Source organism: Pholcus phalangioides, unplaced genomic scaffold (assembly GCF_987345545.1).
Source record: "Pholcus phalangioides strain wild (caught in Gottingen) unplaced genomic scaffold, Ppha-v1.0 ptg000024l_1, whole genome shotgun sequence".
In the NCBI taxonomy this organism is placed as follows: domain Eukaryota; kingdom Metazoa; phylum Arthropoda; class Arachnida; order Araneae; family Pholcidae; genus Pholcus; species Pholcus phalangioides.
In genome coordinates, this window is record NW_028301616.1 from 15542948 (window position 1) to 15565562 (window position 22615).

Sequence of the window (22615 nt, forward strand, 5' to 3'; positions counted from 1 at the left end):
GGGCGCAGTTCCCATAGCTGGGTCATCTTAACATCAGAATGGGACCGCCCTCCGCCCTCGTGCCAAGTGATATCCTGAGGGGGCCCCTATCCAGCTTGAAGTACCCACCTCTCTCCACCAATATTCTCATTTACTCCCGGAAACCGTAGTACAAAACCTCATTATGACGAGGCCCCTAATATGCAAATCCCCCATGCATGCATGCATGCATCAAAATCGAAAATGGAGGAAAAAAATGAAAATGAAACACCTTTGAGAGCACATTTCTTAAATATTTTATTTTCAGAAAGACAGTTTTTCCAACACTGGGTTATCATCATTGTTATCCTCTGGCGATTGTTGTTATCTTAACAATTCTCTATCTCTTGAATACATATTTTTTTCCATATACATATTTTTTTTTTAAATATTTATATAAAAATTCTTGCAAACGGCGCCATTTTGTACAAAAAGAAGAGAATGTGTCGATATTAGAATCAACACACGCGCACACACACACACACACACACACATTTATAATACACATTAATACACATGGAAACTACATTACAATAAACATTTTTTTTTTTTTAGTTTTTTTCTGGGCCGCGAAATTCGGGCTCGGGAAAGGGGGGGGGGAAGGCTAAATACAAAATTTAACGGAAGGGATGGTAAGTACATTGCCCGCAAGGATCGTCGTAATCTAACTAAAGGATGCCGCTGTGGGGGGGCCATCCCCCTTTTTTATTCTTCGTGACCGGTAGTGGGAACCCATTTGCAGGTTCGCACTGCAATTGGGTTTGTTTTAGTACTGTATACGTGGCCCATGCGCCACCCGTCTTGGCAGCCTTCATGGTCGCGATCGAAAAAAAACAAATCAAAAGAACTTGTGATTTGGTGGCCCATGCAACCCCCCCGCCGCCCTAGATATTACTCTTGTGTTTCTTGGCCGTTTCCTCATTTGTTGATATCCCGGGCCTTCGTTCATTCGAGGATCTCTTACCCTAGTCCTAATTTATCCGCTGGTTAATTGCCCTAATTGTCATTTCATTTACCCACGAACCCATTTCAATTTCCCTACGAATTTCGGTAGTGATTTTAGTATTGAACAGATTAAGGTCGTATGCTCTAAAGGGTAGAATGAGTACTCCCTTGCCCTTATTTACCCTAAGGTTCCCATGTCCTAAAAATTATTTTCCCATGTGCCCCCTCCCCCATATTCTGGCTCTCATCTACCCATGGGTAGATCACTGAGGGAACTTTGTTCCAATGATCGTATACCCACTGTTCTCTCATTTTAGCAATTATTTTCCCCCACAGGTACGTTATCTTAGCCCTCACTCACCCGCAGGTTCCTTTTCCTAATGATCTCGTACACACGGTACTCTTATGCTAGCCCTTATTTACCCACAGGAATAAGGGCTTACCCTAGCTAACACCCATCCGCTGTCCCTTATTTCAGCCCGCAGGTACATTACTCTGGCCCTCATTTTTCCTAGAGGTCCCCTAACCCTTTTATTCATGTGCCCGTGACTTCCTTACCCAAGCCCTGATGATTTTTTTTCGTATTTCATTGCGTTGCGGTACATTCCGGGTCGTAACTTGCAAGTGGTATAAACGAAAGGGCAGGACTAGTAATGAGATCCAAGGGCACGCCCTTAACCAAGAGCATATCATCATTTACCCATGATGATCAATGTACCCTCGGATCCCCTTACCCCATAATGCTCGTATGAAGGTACTGTAAATGGTCATATATGAGTGACATCCCCTCTTACCCTAGCCCTTATTCACTCACGGGGGCCCATTTCTAATTATCGTAGGATTATTTCAATGCTTTCCGGAATTGTGGTAGTACCTTTAAATAAATAGAGGAAATTGTATACCCATGGAGTCTCTTGTTCTTATCCTGCCCTTGACTAAGTTTACCCTGGTTTCCCTGCCCCCCCCACCTTTTCCCCGATGGTCATATACCCATTATTCTCTCATGGTCGTTTCGCCGGGTAAAATATAATCCCTACTGAACTGATCAAATTTCGGCGTACATTAACGACGCCCTTTAAAATGTTTGGCGACGTCCCCGGGAGGCCGCGACGAACACCTTGGGGGCCACCGGATAAGCTTGAACGTAGGAAATGGGATTAATTTACAACGCAAGTTTTTTTGTCCCTGGTGTGAAGTGAGGACGCCAATATCCGTCGCAGTTACCGGGTAGATTCTAATTTAGCTGGTTTGCGAGTCTATCCAGGGCACCTACATTTCATCGGCCGGTGGGCCTACCCTTTTCCAAACGGGCCGGAACCTCTTGAAGAAGGCAGGTCCGTATAGACACTGGTTTAAATGCAGACTAAAACGGGACATTTTTGAGGATGTAAACTGAAGTCCTTCAAAAAAAGGACTGCTCCTGCTCACCTCCAAGAAATCCGGGACAGTTCAGAATCCCGTCCGTCTTGAATTAGAAGTAGCGACCCACAATACGGTGCAAACTACTTCTGGAGATGGTCAGCGTCCAGTCAGAAAATGTACAACACTACAGAAGACGGAGGAGACTCCTCTCACCTGAAAGGAGTGTTGTCCTTGACGTTAGGATCCGGGCTGGCGCTATTGCTGTCCTTCTTGCTGTAGAAGTACGGCATGTACCGGTGTAGGCCGTAACTCTCTTGGCCGTTCAGGGTCGGCCTCAGTACACCACCACCGGCAGTCTGTTGATGCTGTTGCTGCTGCTGCTGTTGGTGCTGTTGCTGTCCGGCACCACTGAGCAAAAGTCCCAAGGGATTCGGGAAACCACCGGCCGCACCGGCACCGGCTGCGGCAGTGGCGGATAGCCACTGGGCCCACATGTGCGGTGAGAATGCCGCCGCAGCGGCAGCAGCGGCGCTCATCCCGGAAGACGACGGTGGCCCGATCGCAGCCCGACTGCCCGGGATCGAGATAGCTCCACCGTAGGCCTCGTTGAAAGACGGCAGGGCAGGTTTCCAGGGTAGGAACGCTGGCCTCGGTATGGCTCCTCCGAATCCTAGTAGGTTCTCTCTGGCTAAGACTGCACGGAGTTCGTCGCGGTCCGGATGGTCCAGGAAAGCCCGGAACGGGGAATATGGATAGGTTGGGTCGCCTATGAGAGCTTCCATCGTGTCCCTGAAATGGAAACGTTTCATTAATCATTTGGCAATTCATAAAAAAGTGACATTTAAATTCATCAAACTAAAAATAAGTATCTATGGGCAGAGGCGGATTAATGGTTCTACAGCCCGCGGGCTGTACGAATTTTACCGACCTTCTTTTACTCCAGTCTAATTTTATTGACCTCTCATATAGACCGAGCCTTTAGATACGCCTCTGTCTCGAAGTCCCTCTCTTGTCACTCTCATTGCCACACCCTTTCTATGTCACCCTTTTGGTCACTCCCATGCCCACACTCTCTCTAGGTCTAGGTCACCATTTTTGGCTCTCACTGACATATTTTCTCTCTCTCTCTGGGTCATTTCTTTTAATCACCTACATGCTTGCACGCTCTGTAGGTCATTCCCGTGTTTGCACACTCTCTGGATCCACCTTTTGGTATATCACTGATATGGTCCCATGCCCTCTTACGGTCATTCACATACTTGCACACTGTTTTTGGTTCCTCACATGCTTGGACACTCTCTAGGTCACTCTTTTTTATCTCTCGCTGCCATATTCGTGATGTTCCCCTCGCTCTCTAGGTCACTCTTTTGATCTGTCACAGCCATGGTCCCTCGCTTTCTAGCTCACTTTTTTGGTCACTAACATACTTGCACGGTATGTGACGCAGTCTTTCACTCTCTAAGCAGAGGAAGATTTGTGGTTTTCCCGCCTATGGGTTTTTATAAATTTTACCGCTCTCCTCCCATTCTACTAATTTTCACCGATAATTGATCACCGATTCCTCAAAATCTGCCACCCTCCCTCAGAACTAGCTGCCGTGGGCTACAACCCACCAAGTTTCCTTGAAATACGCCTCTGTCTATAAGTACGGTAACCAGACGTCCGGGTTTGACGAAGACCGTCCCCGGCCGATCTATAGTACCGTGTCCTATCTATCAGAGATATTTAGTTAGATTCAGCGATATTTTGGTGAGAATCAACGATAATTGGCAATAATTGGCTGATGTCCCTGTTTTGTCTTGTTTGCATCTAGTTATCACTTTCATGGGTGTCAACCGGGGGGCCATATGTATTCCAGTACCCCCTAGTGGTACTGGAATACTTCGAGGGGGCCACGGAAGAAAATTTAGAAAGGGGCCATGACAGGTCTTTGGAGGGCTGCAGAGATCTGAGAAGAAAAATTAAGGTGTGAAGAAATAATGCTTTTCTATTAGAACTATACACTTACAGAATCCAACAAAACCAGGACCGTCTTAGGGCATGGACCCACCCGAGCCTCACCGCCTACATTTTGCAGCAGGTTCCCTAAGAGGTTCCCCCACTCTTGTGAGGGGGTCATGCCCGGGGCTCTCATGCCCATAAGTGATCTCACCTTATGATATTTTGAAATAAATAATAATAATACAATAAATTTTGAAAATAAGTAGGAAATATGTAGGCTGTTTATTTCCGGCTAAGTATGGGACTACCATAGCATCACTTTGGCTGGGGGGGGGGGGAGGAATGATGTTGAGACGGTCCTGAATAGAACTTGGATTGAGCTCAATAATTTCTAGGCCAGTGGTCTGGAGGCCAATCTTATTTGCAAAATTTTCATTCAGTATAAATTCACTGAAAAAAAACAATTCAATACGTATAAAGGATCTTACTTCTAGATGAGAGTCTAAGACTCTGGGTACGGCAGGGAAGCCACGAGAAAAAAAAATATGCTTCAAAGGGGGGCCGCGGGCAAAAAAAGTTTAAGAACCACTGCTCTAGAGAATCAGACCCAGACTATGATCCATTCACAGGAAAAACATGACCAATTATGAATAGTTTTCATAATTGGTGCCAAGTGCTGATATACTCCGGAGCGATTGCCCTCTCGACTCAATAACAGTGCAATATATCTACTATTAATCTTATATTTTCTGGTAGATAAGCCACAACAACAATCTGGGGGGTGCCATAAAGAAGTAGTTTTTCTGGTAGGTGAGGCTCGAAATTTTGGCCAGAGATTCCGGGTGGAATCCTTCGAGGTTACGAAATCGGGGGATGCCGATCGTCATAGCTACACATCGTGACGAAATGCCTTATTTGGTGACTAGGGGGTGAGTAAGAGCGTCTTGAAAAACAAAGCTGATTCGTCCGGCCATCTTGTTCTGTTTGGCCGCGGTGCTCACTCTAATAGGTGCCTTATTAGAGTGGGTAATGATTCAACGAAGTGTCACCAACCAGCGCTCCGATTTGGCCAACATTCTTCCTTTCATTTGGCTACATTCCGTTTTTGGTTCCCTTCACTCAAAGACGACGTATATGAGCGGGCATTCCGGGGTTTCAAGGAGAGCTTTTTACGTCACAATACCTAGAAACACGACACAGAGCCTTCCATCACTGAATGATGAGGAAATAAAATGGATTTGCATGGTCTGGTATGTCCTCACACTTCGCCTAATTGAGGCTCACCAAAAAATTCATTAATCACAATAAAGGAACAGAGATGATACTTTGCGTTATTCTGATATCCTGCTCATCGTCAGAAGAGATCCATAGGACAATAAATGTCTATCTCTTGGGCTAACCAGGAGGTCTAGTGCAGCTCCCTCTTTAAAGTATATAAACCAAGGCATATATTGCGCAATAGTGTCACGGATAGGCAGCGATATGACTTGGGGGTGTATGCGCTGTATCTCATTATAATTGGAATCCCCAGTACCACCAATCAAGGTTCAAGGCAGGGCCGGAACTAGAGGGGCGCAGGGAGGGCAACTGCCCCGTCGGCAAAATTTAGGGGGCGACAGTTTTAGGAGGAAACAAAGAATACCGTTACAAAATTATCGAATTTTAAAGTTGTGGCGGCGGCAAAATAATGTTTGATCCGGGCGGCAAAAATCCTAGTTACGGCCCTGTTCAAGGTGTTATTCCGTGTACCGTGGTCACACCAAGGTGTACCGTGGTGTGACGATGAAACGAAATCGTTTCCATCGGCAAATGTTGGATGTTTTCGTCATTTCATGCAGAATAGTATGAGACAAAAACATTTTGTCACGTTTTTACGGGACGCAAACGATTTTGTGCTCGACAAAATCAGTACTTCAACCAAAACGGAAAACCGAATAACACGTGAAAGTTTTTCGTCCCATTTTTACGGGACATGCGAATAATTCCCCTCCCTTAAAATAACGCGAACATCTTAAAACTTCCAACTCGATAATAAAGTCGCATCGCCCTTGGATCCATCCTCGTGACGTCTCGTCCTAATGCGTCACCATCCTAAATTGCCCGAAAGAAAAAAAAAATATCTCACCATCCCTTACACAAAATGGCCCTTAGACAAAAATTAAAAAAAAAAAAAAAAGCTCTTTGAGTCGTAAATGATGGCGACATTAGTCGACGTAATCTCAAATGCTGTGGACTTGTCATCGAGATTGGTAGTGTGATGCGCCACACACATCGACACACACACACAACGCACTACATTATTACGGGACAACACGCGTGGGCTACTAGTTAGACAGCATCTGACCGTGGCTGCGATTTCCAAGAAGACGCTTCTTTTTTTTTTTGACAGGCGCTTACAGATGTAAGATATCTTGTGTCACTGAAAAAAAACGGGGGATGAATCTTATTTCTTTCTTAAACCACATGCGCCATGTTTCTTTGTATCCATCAAGTTAATCTATTTCCGTGTGTGTGTGTGTGTGTCTTGGCTAATTGCTGTGGAGAAAGCTTCGAGTCGATTCTCATTCAGCAAAATATCATCATCAAGATGGATAATTCAAGAGGGAGAGAGCTTCTTTTTAAGCTTCCACTCAGATTCTCGAGATAAGCTTAAGATGGTATGCTCACGCGTGTGTGTGTATTTGAATTGTTGGCCGGGTTCCAAATAGCTTAAAACTCATTAAAAACCAACTTTAAGGAATCTTAATAGTATTTACATCTGCCACCAGGGGTGTCATTTGCATCTTGAAGAGTTCGTCTCCGGTCGTACAAGGTGTCCCGTAAATAGTTTAAAAATTCATGAAACTGAAGGAATCTATAAATTTGAATGCAGTTTTACGAAAAAGTTATTCTCACGAAGGGGGGGATTTTTTTTTTTCGGTGCAGAAGAAAAGAATTAGTTTAAGTTTTCGTCGTATGAGGACGCTGGACGAAAACAAATCACAGAATTCTGGACCAGAACCCATCTTCTATCTCTTCTGTGTCCGAAAAAGACGCAAAGCTTCAACCGGCGACTCGTGCGGCTGAGGTAAAAAACAACTTTACCAATAGTACTTTATCCGCCAATGAAAACATTATGAATCTGGCACTATTATTTTATTGGCACTTTACATAAGGTTTTCATTGCGATGATCATAAGTTATGACTATCACAATGAAAACTTATATGATCATAACAATGAAAAAAAAAACCTTATGTAGAGTGTCAGTTATACAGAATAATTTAGAAGTAGCCCAGCACCTGGGCTGGCCACACGAATCGATGGGCTCATCAGATCCAACTAGCCGGAATAGTGATAGTGAAGAAGTGGCACAGCGCCTGGGCTGGCCACGCAAAACTGACAAACTCACACGAGTCATCTAGAATAAGGACATACTAAGAAGAAATAATTGTAATAAGAATTTCGGCTCACACACACACACAGGCGGAGATAGACTTGGAAGTCTGAGGGGGCACGATGATGATGATGTCAATTCTTATATACATATATACATTAAATCAGTCGACTCCACCTTGGACGCTGAGGTATCTCCGCCCATGATGCACACACAACATACTGTACATATCCGATAACATAATTTCATATTAGTTAAAAAAAAAATCCTGATGACTTCTGGAACCGGGCTGCGGGGAGGGGGAGCCCCTTCGGCCGTCGCCAAAGCCTCCTAGAAGTACTCCTAATAGTATCTAGGAGGCTTTGCCGTCGCTCGGGTTTGTGGGCCCGTCCCGGGCTTGCCTAGGGTGGGGGGCTGTTGCCACCTCAGAAGAGAGACAACTTTAAAGACCAGGCTAGCTAGAACCAGAGGTTATAGGACCAGCTAGGACCAACGAGTTATATGGCCCGTCGGTTACTGGTTCCCATGGATGTCTGTGCTACTTGTCTAAGACTTATTAGTACACCTTATTTGGAGAAACATCGGGGATCATTATATCTTCCTGTATAGGACTATTAAGCAACGCATAACAACAAAGACGGGCCAACAGAGAGACGATTTATACGCGTCTTGAATACCACAAGTATTACAGGACTTCTGTCCTGTGTACTCCAGGATCATCCACTATCTCGGTGAGATTTTACGAACCAACGGACTTTTCAAGAATGTACCACAGTGGCAAGGGACTCTATTTAGAGCGCATGGACGATAGAATGAATGTTCATCTTCGGATGGAATCAAGAACTTTCAGAAGATTATGATGTAGATTTTACAGTTGATTTTTAATTTCTTCCCCCGTATATTATGATACGTCCATTGACGAACATTGATTATATGTGCAATCTATATGTAATATTTTTATTTATTATTCTGAAGATATTTAATAAAATTTCCAGACACCCATCCTCCGGGAACGCTTCGATATCTCAATGAAATGGGAAGAGCGTGGTGTGTTTGGTTTTCAAAGATCGAAAGCTAGGACTTAGACAGAGGGTCGGGGGTGCCGGGAGGAGGCGCTTGATGGTGGTTAAACCCCACTGACGGGTGCTCAGTCCCGTCATCTCTGGTCGTCCCCAGCACGACTCAACCCACACGGGTAGAGGGCTTACATCTCGGAAGGGATAGAGCCCGGGTCGTGTCTAGTCTGACAGGATAATTCAGAAATGAGCTGTCAGAGTCACAAACCTCACATTTTATAGGACTGATTTGCATCTTTCCAGTAATTTGCTTTCGTGCCGCATCCTTTAAATCGACAAAAATTTGAACTAATTTTTTTTTTCCTGCATCAAAAAAATCCCTCTTCATGAGAACAACTTTTTCACAAACCGCATTCAAATGTGCCAGTTCCTTTAATTTTTAGGAATTTCTAAACTGTTTACAAATTTATAGGACACCCGATACTTCTCAAGGTATGAGCGTTTAGAGTAATTTCGTTACGCCAACTTTTCGGAGGTGCACCAGCACCTCCTAGAGATAGAAGACCTCTGCACTGTTTGCCATAAACGTCATTCAGAATACCCAGCAAGTTTGCCGCATTTTGAAACACAGCATCCTATTTCGTTTCTTCTTATTTTGGCGTAGAATCTTCCTGATTAGCTCACAAATACCGCGTAGTGATTGGATGTTGGGCATAGAAATCGCCAATTCTGAGCCCGATCTTTTCTTTTCCCTCACAACTATGATACTGGCGCGAGCACAGGGAATTTTCTTTCCTCCTGAATATTCTGAGGGAAAATGGACTACTTACTGACGTCACAATCAGACTGCGGAGGCCTTCTGTCTCTAGGAGGTGTCGGGTGCACCCGGTTTGGCCTGAAAGATGATTAAATAGGCGTATTCACGTCCTAAAAACGTTTTTATTTTTAAGTGCGACCCGCTGGTCCCATGTCTACAGGTCCTTTGAATAAAAGTGTAATTATAATTATAACAATCAATCTAGTCGGTAATCGAAGTTTTTACCTAATTCCAAGGTAATTGAATCCACACACAAAAAAACATCTATCAGTCCATTCACGTATTTTACACGGGAATCCTCACAATACATTAATTAACTCTCGAGTTTTCACGTTTCCGATTCGTCCGAACCGTGAGAGAACGCGGTATCATCAAATAACTCTTCAAGAGAGAGAGAGAGGCCATCTTATAACTGATAACCAATTAACGAGATAAAGCGTTATAACACGAGCAAAAAAAAAAGTGCCGGCCGGGGGAGCAGGTGCACCACCACCAACAACAACAAAAATTCCATTTTATTATCCAATTCAATTAGGCCTTTCACGTAGATTATGCATGAAATAGACCCGTGCTGCATGTATTACAAAATTACAACATGCACATGTTCGGTGGCATATTTCCTCTTCCCCCCTTTATTCTTAATTTTTCAGGCCCCATGTTCTCACTCGCCCTTTTTCGAGTTGTAACATTACACGCGGGCTTGGCGACGCTAAACGGGGCTCTCGCTTGATGTCTATGTGTGTGGTCCTTGTGGGGGCGGAATTAGCTTTACCTCAGGATTAATGAACATTTCAACTGACTTATCTTTCAAACTTCCTTCTCCTCCCCCCCCCCCCCAAAGAAAAAACACATGGAGAAAAATAATAATAAAAGTAAAAAAACATGAATGTTTCTCTCCGCCATCACGGGCGAAACGACATCGTCAGTCCCAAACAAGGATGTTATTACTATGTACTACTCTTTTAAAGGCTTTTCTCTCCTCTCTTTGAGAGCCAACCCTATTTTTTTTTTGCTATATATATACATACACACACATTGGTGAGAGTTTGTACTCTTCTAAACATGAATGTTGGGGGGTTCCCTGTCAAAGGGGGGAATGTCGAGGGGGAACCCGATACTCGAAGTTTTCGGTTTTTAAAAGGAACAGATGATACATTGTGTTATATATTCCGTAGAGTCGTGTGGTGCGATGATGAGACGGAATCGTTTCCTATCGGCAATGTTGCCAAATGTTGCCGTTTTTGTGGATGTTTTTTTTTTTTTGTTTGATCGTGGGAATGAAGATGGAAAAGTTTATGTTATAGCGAGTGTTTATTTGCTCGAAGATGTCAGCGTCAATATGATGGTTTGGTTTTCTGGATGTATATGAATTACGAGTGTTTTTGAGTGGCAACAGTTCGCTTGGAAAAACAGATATTCGGTGAATAACTATCAAAACAGCTGATATACAGATACAAACTCAACCCGTGGCCCTTCGAGGCACCTCATGTGGCTCGCGGAGCTAAAAATAATAATAATGATAGTAAACATGAGTTTTCTTTACCATCAAGGGCGAAACGACGTCGTCTTCGCCAAACCCAAACAAGAATTTAATTACTAAGTACAGTACTTCGCGCATCTCTAAAAGGGCCTTTTCTCCTTTAACCAACCCTATCCACCCCCCCCCCATATGTTACAGCCAAAGCCCGAAGTGCGGCCAATTCGCGACGGGACGGCTACTTTGAGCATTGGTCAAGAGTTTTGTCCGAAGTCCAAATTGCAGAAATGATTCGGTCTTTGGCCGGCCATTTCGTGAAGTGGTCGGAGATCCCTCGCCAAAACTCGATGTGAGACGGAGGTGCCAAATCCATTTTTTTTAATCGCCACCGTATGATGCATGTCTATATAAATATAGCAACTATATTCGATTAGCTCCATGCGACGAGGAAAAGAAAAAGTGAAATTTGGGAGAAAAAACTATATATGAATAATTATATAAACATATCTTTTTTCTGCCAGATTTTGGAGAGAAAACATTATTACCGCATCGTGACTACGGTTTAATGGATTGCCATAACTAACCTGCACATAAAATTATCACAAAACAATATGCCAACTTGATGAGTAACTTTACTTGGCGAACTGGCCGGGTCGATATTTAACGAAACTGGCCTATTCGCGTAGCGGCCGGCCCCGTCGCGAATTAGCCAATTTCGAGCTTTGGCAGTAACATACATTGGTGAGAGTTTATACTCTTCTACTTATGGATGTTGGGTTCCTGTTAAGTCTTGCGAGGGGAATGTTGAGTGAATCCGATACCCGAAGTTTTCGGTTTTAAGGGAACAGATGGTACTTTGTGTTATTGTGTACTGGGGTGCGACGATGAAACGGAATCGTTTCCATCGGCAATGTGTGGTGTTTTTGTTTGCTAAAAGTTGTCATTTCTGTGGATGATCCTTCCTTTCATTTGATCCTGAAAATGAAGGAGAGGTTTTTTTTATGATAGCGAGTGTTTAAATATTTGCTTGAAAATGTCAGCGTCAAGATGATGGTTTGGTTTGGATGGATGCGAGTTAGAAGTTGTTTGATTGGCACAAATTGGCAACTTGAAAGGAAAGTGTGTATCAGGAAAAACACACACACTATGGTGCTTGATACTGGCACAGTGAGCAACAGGAATTAATTACCGGTGGGTCCATCTCAGAGGCCCTGACTTGAAGAAAACATTGGGAGGGGTGTTGCATTGGTTTTTTTTCCAGAAATTATTGGGAGACCGGGGGCTCAGTCCCCTTACAAAATTTATTGGAGGGCTTGAAATGACCACAACCCCTAGATTCCGGCGCCTGTGCTCCATCTATATTTACGATTACAGGAAGGCTGAATTTACATTTAGGGTCCCTTCTGACCCATTCTTGGGCCCAGTATTGGTCTAAATGAACCATTCTGTACCCCGCCCTTACAAGTGAGCCCTGTGAGGGTGCACCTGTTGTGCACCTGCCTAGTTACGGCACTGTGCTGTGATTACTCGTTGGAATGTGCATGTACGTGTTGCGAACCTAACGAGAAGTTATAAAGTTTGTTTCTGCTTAATGCTTATTATAGTGCCTCGTACATCCACCACCTATTTTTTCATCTATGAGTGAAGTGTAAAGATTGAATACTTGTACCGTTGTGTAGGCTTGTTGCTCTCTGTGGTGAGACTTTTAACGGAGATTATTGAGCTATGGGTAGCGACCCAAACCTGATCCGCAGGATTGGGGGGGGGGGCCTTCCAAGATGGGATAAATTCAATTATTGCGCCACTGGTTTCATCAATTTCGAAAAATAAGTTAGTCCCATGGTCGGCGACTCTGGTCTTTTTGGTGGTTTTGGGTCGCGGCTGAAAAGGTCAAGAACCCCTGGTTTAAACCATGTCGATGAATACCACCTTTAGAGAGAGAGAGACGCTTTAGAGGTTTGATGCTCACACTCGTATATACGTAGTAACTGATCATAAGTTATGGTCCCCCTCTTAAGCCGGATTTTCCTAGGAATAGAATTTCTGCGCAGTGTGCAGCGTAAAAGACTCTGATTGGTTAAAAACTGGAAATAATTCAGGTTATTTTGACCAATCAGAGTTTTCACGCAGCACGGGCTGTAGAAACCTGCTTCTAGGAAAACCTGGCTTTTAAACGACTAATCTAATCCACGCCAAATTTCAAGTGGTCTGAATGCTCATGTTCGTATAGGGGAAACATAATAAATATAGTTATAAATAAATGAATTACCTGTCGAATTCGGTGAGTCTGGAAGAATCGCGGAAGCCCTTGGCGAAAGGGTTGCTGTCGATCTTCAGCTTTGTGATCTAAAAAACATGAAATGAAAGCCTAATTGAAATTACATTGTGTGTATTTGCCTCAAACACAATTGAATCAACATTTAAAGAATGTCCGCGGTGACAAGTGATTAAGAAATGGCATTCGCATAGACCAGTGTTGCCCAAAGTGGGCAATATCGCCCCCTGGTGGGTGATGAAATGATCCGGGGGCGCGATAGAAGCTACGGGTATAACATAGGATCCTATGGGTTCGTTTGATTTGGAGGGAGGATGAGAGGAAAAACATTTCTGAGAAGAAGGGGGCGATGGAACAAAAAGTTTTGGGGAAACTATGGGATAGACTTCTAGGGGGCCCCTTTAATGCTCCTGGGATATTCTAAGGGGGGGGGGGTCACATGTGAAAATTCATTAATTAAAGGTGGGGAGCCATGGCAGGCGATTGGGCCATAGATCTATGAAAAGAAATAGAAAGATGAGAAGGTTTAATTTTGCAATTTATCCAAATGAAATATAGTGGAAAAAGTTCTACTACTTTGAGATTCCAATAGAACTGCCAGAAGAACAGGGAACCCATGTTAGCGCATGAGGACATGCTAATATTTGCGATTTTCCGAGCGTAAATATGTTCACTTTCTTTCTAACCGAGCACAACTCAGGTCTATCACCATCTACGAGCGATTTACTACCTAGCGAGTTGTAATGTTCCATACCATTCGCGCGCCTAGCGTTGGGAACCACAGAAAACCAATCACCACTGCGGTGACGGTGGGGTGGGAACCCCGGACCTCGCGACACGAGTCCGTCACTATAACCAGCTAAGTACTCAGCCCTGGAACATCACTCTATTCCGGGGCGCATAATTTTGAGACGACCTTGCGTAGAACCTTCACCACATCGACGCTCACTGTCCGATGGGTCCGAGTTCGCAATAAATCTACTCAAAATATCAATTTAATTAGTAGAAGGCGCGGGGAGGGGTCCTTGGATGAGACGGGGGGGGGGCACAAGAAAAACATATGATCCAAAGGAAATGGGCAAAAAAAAAAAGGTTAAGCAACTCTGTGTCTTACACACGAGTGATCATCTATTGTTATTGTTGTATCGAAATTTAAATATAGCGATACTTATGCATTCAATATGATTAGTGGAGCCCGGATTATATGTAAATGCATCTGCATATTTTGGCCTTTTTTAGCATTAATGCATGAAATCAAAGAATTATTAGAATAAGCGAATATTTTTGAAAATTTATTTAAGCACAATCACATTTTTAAATAATTTTTGCAAGTAAAAATGTTGCTCATAATATTTTAACAACATCGGGTTTTTCTTTTACGCAAGTGGGGTTTCGTGAATTAATAGACATGTTTTCAATATTGCATTTTTCCAAATATCAACTGTTTTATTGTAAGGCCGGGATTACACTCCAAGGCCGGTATTACACTATAAAAGTTTCCTAAAAGTCCTTTTATAAAACTTGAAAAATTCAACCAATAAGATTATCGGTTGCATTTGCTCGAATGTAACCTATAAGCTTTATTGGTTGAATTTTTTGAGTTTTATAAAAGGGATTTTATCAAACTTTTATAGTGTAATACCGGCCTAAAAGTTTATTATAAAAGATATTTTACAAAACACAAAACTGGAAAAAGAAGCAACCAAGGTTACATTAGCTTATTGGTTGCATTTTCAAGTTTTATAGAAGAGCTTTTATCAAACTTTTACAGTGTAATACCAGCCTAACGCTATTTCTAGAGGTTTATGTTTAAAGTGTTCTTTTTTTTATTATTAGAAATAATGTTTCATTTTTTTTTTTACTGGTACAGTGAAACCTCGATATAACGATACTCTGCGGAACAAGAACAAATATCGTTGTACTGGTATAATCGTTTTATCGAGAAGCAGAAGGTTTACATTAGAATGTAAAAATATCTAAACAAGACTTCAAAAAATATTGTTGTTGAGAGATTTACTGTTAATATCGAGTATCGTTGTAGCGAGGTTTCACTGTATTTCGTTACTGAGCAGCTAAAAAACTAGAAACTAAAACTGCCTAAATTTATATGTAGAAATTATTTGCATATGCAGTAAATGAATATGCACTAAGAAGTAGAAAATATGCATTTTAATAAAGTACATGCTTTTTTTGCACGGTGATGTTTTAGTGTATATTTTCTCATTTTTTGTACATATTTGCATATTTTAGAGCATATTTTGCCACTTTTTTGATGCATATGCACATTCTGGGCTCTAAGAAATCGGTATTTTTGCTTTACCAGTTGGTTTTGGTACGCCGTCACGGCAGTGAAGACGGTCTCTGGGAACACGTACGTCCTGTATTCCTCCGCTTCGAGATCAGTGATCGGTTTCGACGAGGATGAAACAGACGTATCCCTCCGCCTCACCAGATGCACTCGAGGTTGATACTTGTGCATCGAGTTCAGAACAATCTTGATCGAAAAGTAAACAAATAATAGTTATTATTTTTCAAAATATAGGACTACAAATATTGCATCAAGATGTCTGCGAATGTCAAAAATAATGTCTTTTGCACTTACGTGTCCCTGTTTGTCCATCTCGTTGTTGGTCAGCTTGACCTTTTCGAAACTGACGACTTGCTTCCGCAGCTGGTCACCGGTGAAAGGGGAGTCCGGGTGTAGGTACAGCCTAGCCGGCGACGGCGGGTCCGCCTTGCCGGCCACGAGCCACGAAGAACGATGGTAGGCGTACCTGTAACGCTTCTGGTCGACCGGGACGATGTCCATCAGGACGAAGTACCTCGTGGCGTTGTGGTGGGGGTCGTGGAAACCCATTTCGAGCCCGGAGAACGACACCCTCAGAGTCGGGAACATACGCCTGCGGATACAAACAAGACCGTTTTCATGAGAGAATTTTACCCACATTACCAAAAAAAAAAGGACCTTCTCATCCGCAATTTACACGATTCTCAAGAACCTCTATTTACAGTACAGTATACCATGTTTTACTATCGGTAGTTCTCGAACTGAACTCGCAACGTTCCATTTAATTTTAATTTTCGTGCGCTGACCTGTTTTTTTCTGTGCGCGGAATGGTAATATGGGCCGTATCCACCTATGGCAGGGGTTGTTAACGTTTTGTGTTCCATGGACCCTTTGTGCCAATAAGACGAAAGCCAGGGACACCTTTGCCAATATGATGAAGGCCAAGGACCACTTCGCAGGATAATATTCGGCACATATCTCCGCCTGAAATCTCTCCAAGGACCCCCCAAGGGGTCCGTGGACCAGGTAGTCAAGGACGACTGACTAATGATGTATTTCGTGATTTTGACTGTGCTACCACGCACGCGTACAGCTTGGAGAAGGCAGCGATAACTCATCCCCCCCGCTCGGAAAAACTACCGAGTGTTATCGCGCCGTTGTTTACAAGTACTCATGAGTGTAATTTTCCCAACTCTGCTCGGTACACCCAAAAAGATCATTTCGTGTTCACCGCACGTCATCAGTGTAGAACTATACACTGTTTAGACTCAAAAGTTACAACTGATAACGGGCCGTTCAAGTATTACGTAAGCAAATTTTTAGCCATTTTTGACCCCTTCCCCCCCCCCTTGTCAGCAAAAGTAAGCAAAACGCTGACCCCCTTCCCCCGTCAGCAAAATTTCGTCATCAGCTCTGCCCCTCTGAAACCTATCGCATATTGGTGGGATCAGAGACGTACAAGGGAGGGGGCATAGGGGGGGGCTCTCCCGTGCGCCCTTCCCACGATCAAAAATTTATTTTTTAAGGAAAAAAAAATTTTGTAATTGAAATTTCGGAAGAAAATACCTTTATATGTTGTTATAATCAATTTCTATTAATTTCAATGTTATTTGAAGATTATGAACTCAAAATTTTCTTTAATAAATTCATTGCGACCCACCCTCTTAGCCATATAATGATAAATCACGCAAAAACCATTTGCCCGCGGACCAAATATGGCCCTGGGAGTTACTTGATGCGGCCTGCCCTCTTCAAACCTAATTTTGTAAAAATGAACTAAGCGGCACATTTACAGATCGCTTAAGTGTCCCGTGGTACAATTCCAGAACATTTAAGCGGCCCGTGGCATATTTTCAGATCACTTAAATGACCCGAGACACAGTTCCATAACACTTAAGCGATCCGTGACACATTTAGAGATTCCTTTGAGTGGCATGCGACGTAGTTTTAGAGCACTTAACTGGCCCCCAGTGCTGTTCTACATCACTCAAATTACCCGCGCCACATTCTCAGATTATTTCAGTGATGCGTGGCACATTTCCAGAGCACTTAAGCGGCCTGGACACATTTCCAGATCACTTGGATCCGAGAAACATTGAGGTCGCTAAAGTGGCTCTGTAGGGCACTTATCAATAGGGGGATGTTATTTCAATTGCCCACAAACTATCGAAAGGTTTTTCTCGTTCTTGGTGCACCGAGTAAGATGGCATTAAAAAAATTTCCTATTTTCATAAAAGGTGGTTGATGACGTAAGCATTATCCAAACCCCACCCCCCTCCCCCCTTGTCATCAAAAGTCAGCAAATCGGAAATCTCCCCCCATCGATGATGACGTAATACTTGAACGGCCCCTAATATCTGTACAGAGTGTTTCATCCGAAGTAACGTATGAATTTTAAATAATCATCAAAAAAATAAGTAAATAAATACCGTGAAAAATAATTATTATTAGAAATATAAAGATTGATAATTTTATATATATATATATGCTGTTCCAATAAAGAAATTGTGAATTAATAAAACTTTCTTCTCTTTTTATCAAATAGAAATGAATTTGATTCCGTAAGAAATGAAGAAAAATACACTTAGATAATCGGAGAAATATAAATTTTTGATTCTTTTGCAATTTTTTCCCCCGCATTAAAATAACAACTGAAACTAAAAACATAATATACGGAGAATAACAACACGTTTCTTAGACAAATATTCAACTAAAGGCCACCCAATTGAAATAAAATTGATTGATCAGTCGTATCACTTATTCTAAAATTGCGAACAAGTTAGCAATAGCAATTTGAATGCAATGTTTATTATTGGGATAAATGGAGAAGCTATCTACACTTAGATAAAGACAATCATAATTTCTTATGGGCAATCTATGTATATAAAATTGATTTTCTGTGTGTCTGTGTGTGTATGTTCTCTATACAAATCCACAATTTTAGATCGATCGTCACCAAATTTTGCATGTATACCAAATGGGAGCGGGTTTAAACCATAGTCTACTTTAAAAGTTAGTCAGAGCAGGGCAAATACCCGGAATGGGCCGAAAAAAACTGTCGGGCAACAATGGTTTTTGCGCCTCAACAATCAATTTCGGAACGTTTACTTTGGTTACTGTGGCTCCCTAGCAATACGTTCCAGACGTGTATGTGCCTTTACAATGGTTTGTCACTTCTTTAACGCTACCAGTGTATGTATAATAGTTTATGCCTTTATAATGGTTTGCCACATTTTCAATACTCCCAGTAACGAGATTTTTTGAATAGACGTCAGAATCATCATCAGCATCGGGTCGGGCAAAGGGTGATCCCCATAGAAATCAGTGTTAAAATTGCCGATTTTACTGTAGAAATGCGGAAATTTAGTGGGGTTTTCTGTGTCTCCGTTTCAACTGCATAAATTCATATAGTTTTGGTTGTTTTAAAATTACCTATGGGAACGTAAAGTACATCGAAGAAATTCCACAGCTTTAACTAAGCATTTTTGGAAGCAGAAATAGGCAGATGGAAAACTTGAAGTTCAAGGGGGGGATCGAAATACTTAGCGCCCCTTGAAAAAGGAAAAAAAGTCATTTCTACGTTTCTTTAAATCTAAATTTGTTTCTTTCATGAGTCGCGCAGGAAGTCGCCATATTGGTTAACTTAGACACGGTTTGCATGTCCCTCAAAGAAAGAGGGACATATCACGTGATCCAAAAAGCTTCATTAAATAAAACCCGGACAGCGCCTGGTATTCTAGCTAGTGTATTATATTTTTTCTCATGGTACAGTTAAATTTCGATAAGTCGAATGTGCAGCTGCCGTCAGGGAAGCTTCGAATTATCGTTAGTTCGACTTATCGGAAATTCCAACTTCTCAATGGGGGCAAAGAGAAAGATTTATTAAACTAACAGAGCGGCTATTTATGAATACCCGTATTACTAAAACGTGTCAAACAACTGGAGGTGAAGAAATTCGAAAAGATTAACTTATTGTAATTTAATCATATTCAGTTATTGAATGAGAATATTTAGAAATAAACTAGACGTAAATACTGTACTTATATGGAAACGGACCAATACATAATATACTCGTATAAATGAAACGAATTTAATCAAGTGTATATATTCCTATACGCACAAGATGATTTTCTGTAAATAAATGCAATGATTTTTGAGTGTCTAGTTTTTGTACTTCTTTCGTGAGAAAGTCATTCACTTTTTGCAAGCAGGTAAATGAATCTGCTAAATGTTAAATTCTATTGCTAAATGTTAAATTCTGTTGGTAAATGCTAAATTCTATTCCTAAACGCTAATTTCTATCGTTAAATGCGAAATTTGTCAAATGCTAAATTCTGTTGCTAAATGCTAAATTATATTGCTAATTGCTAAATTATATTGCTAAATGCTAAATTCTATTCCTAAATACTAATTTCTATCGCTAAATGTGAAATTCCATTGCTAAATGCTAAATTACTACATTGCTAAATGCTAAATTACTACATTGTTAAATGCTAAATTCTATTGTAAAATGCTAAATTCTATTGTAAAATGCTAAATTCTATTGTTAAATGCTAAATTCTATTGTAAAATGCTAAATTATGTAGCTAAATACTAAATTATATTGCTAAATTCTATTCTTCAAATTTACTTATTTGTCGAAAACCTTTTCTTTTTGGATTTTGTATACCCCTGACAGTGATTTTTTCCCCTGACATATGACGTATCTTTCTTATAAGAGTGAAAGAACAGGTAAGGTGAGGGTGAAAAGAAATCTAACTTTGCACCTACATTCTTATCACCTTATCTTTTACATTGTCTTGCTCTTTCATTTTGTTTGTTTGTTTTTTCTTCCCAATATCTAACGTGCGGTTAGGTTAGGACAAGGTTACTACATTTATTGCCGATTCGTCGAATAGGGGAGCATCCGCATTTCTTGACAATTCGCTTCTAAAGCGCAGGGGTTAAGAACAAAAACGTTAACACTTTGCGTGCACGACAAAACAGCACGAGATAAATGGTATCAACCCTATATGATTCACTCCCGTAAAAACGCATATGTAAAACGAAAAAGTTTTTAACAATAAGGATGGGTGCTGTTAGCATATATTTAATTGCAACGCGGCAAATTAATTAATTAAAATGGATTTTTTAATTAGTTACAATGACCAGTTAAGCGGGAATACAGTTTGCCTTCATTTTAATGTCATCTGTAAACAGATAAAAGCTTGCTTAGCAAAGTCGAATAGTTGTTAACATGAATTTCATTACTGATTCCCCCACATGTTGCGCGATTATGGACAACTATGCCGCCCAAAGATGAAAAACCGAACAGAAACGCATCGAGTAGAAAGCCATCGCATAATAATTATTTCAAGTGTGCCTATACCATACTAGGTTTGGCAGCCTCCAAGACCATCATCCACAAGCATAGGCGTACGCAGAATTTTCTCGAGGGGGAGGTCAGGTTTTTTTCCTTCTGGGGGGGTTATGATTTTTCCTGCAAAATAACATCTTGGCTCAAGGGTGGGGGAGTTAGAACCCCAAAATCCCCCCTTTGCGTACGCCAATGTCCACAAGAAAAGGGTTGTTTAAATATTGAAGAGAATTTCACTGATTGAAAAATGGAATGCAATTTCTCTTCAATTTCCGGAAAGTGCCCGCGTGCTACTCCTGATACCATGGCGTGCCACTACGCGTGCAAGCGGGTTGGCCACCCCTAATCTAAATCCCAAACCGAAACCGAGCCGCAAAACTCAACACAAAACTCTAATCTTACAATATCCGCTAAACATTAAAAAAAAATCACGATTCAAGCTGCCAAAAAAAAAAAAAATATATGTCACGACACGTTTCAGTGTCACTAATGATCACTTTTTGGTCACTGACATGATGCAAAAAAAAAAAAAAAAAAATCACAAGCGCGACACATATTTTTAGTGAAACGAGACCGAGTCGCGAACGTGCGAGAAAAAATAATTGCACGAGAGAAACAAAGATTAAAGGGTGCCGCAAGTTGTTTTTGTTGTTGTTGTTGTAAACTTTCCTTTGGATTCGGTTGAATATGGAGAAGGATAAGAAAAGAAAAAACTATATATCTTTAAGAGAAAGATTCTGTTGGATGAGAGAGAGAGAGAGAGAGCCGGGGGCCCCCAGAAGGGAACCTCCGTGCTTGTCGTCGGGTGAGGTCTTTTTTACCATCATCATCCTCCTCCTCAGACTCAGAGAGAGAGAGAGTGTAAGTAAGTAAGTAGACAAGTCCATCACTCACCCCTGATGACGGAGAGAACATTTACCCTCTTCACCATTCGTCAAGATCCTTATGCCTGTTGAGCAAAAAAAAAAAACTCTCTCTCTATAAAGCAACTTAACAAGGACACGGAAAGAAAAGGGGTGAGAGAACAACAAGAAAAACGGGACAAATTCTCGGGTCCGCGATCGGGAATCGCTTACGTGGCAATGCTTCCTTTCCCCCAGGACTCGTCGTCGTCGAGATGGCAGTGAAGAATACCCAAATCGCGAATTTAGCACGTCATATTCGTATATCATTGCCACCAAAAAGGAACCAAATACTCTTCTTTCCTTTTTTTTTGGCACCAGAAAGCGCGTGTAGTGACGATGCCTTGACTATGTGTGTGTGTGTGTGTGTGTGTGTGTGTGTTGCGGTTAGTGTGTGGCATTCCTGGATGTTGTCCAATTTTTAATTTTTTTTTTTAAATTGTATTATTGTGATTTTTAATGATGACTAATTAGAGGTCTTCAACCTTTTAGACATTTCGGGTGAAATTCAAGTTCCAAAGAACCCCGCGGGCCTCCAAGTCATACAGTGCTTATTCTCTATTGTTAAGCAGGGTTCGGAAAATTTTATTGAGTACTGTTATTTACTCTGAATTTATTTATTTCATTAAATTTGGATTTTCATTTATTTTATTAAATTTGGATTTTTATTTATTTCATTAAATTTGAATTTTCATTTATTTCATTAAATCTGAATTTTATTTATTTCATCAAATTTGAATTTGTATTTATTCCATTAAATTTAAATTTTTATTTATTTCATTAAATTAAAATTTCTATCCATTTCATTAAATCTGAATTTTTATTTATTTCATTAAATTTGAATT

The 22615-nt window shown here is 41.4% G+C and overlaps 1 protein-coding gene across 1 annotated transcript in view; it reads right to left on the reverse strand.

The window, feature by feature from the left end:
* Nucleotides 1-254: 254 nt before the first annotated feature.
* The window catches only part of LOC149068837 (T-box transcription factor TBX20-like), a 41003-nt gene continuing 18642 nt past the window's right edge, over nucleotides 255-22615 (reverse strand). Inside the window, exons 2-5 of the mRNA XM_089251052.1 lie at nucleotides 15828-16125; nucleotides 15546-15719; nucleotides 13220-13296; nucleotides 255-3114 (exon numbers count right to left, since the gene is read on the reverse strand). Coding sequence (XP_089107178.1) covers nucleotides 2535-3114; nucleotides 13220-13296; nucleotides 15546-15719; nucleotides 15828-16125 — 1129 coding nt within the window. The 3' untranslated portion in view covers nucleotides 255-2534. The remainder of the gene's footprint in view (nucleotides 3115-13219; nucleotides 13297-15545; nucleotides 15720-15827; nucleotides 16126-22615) is intronic.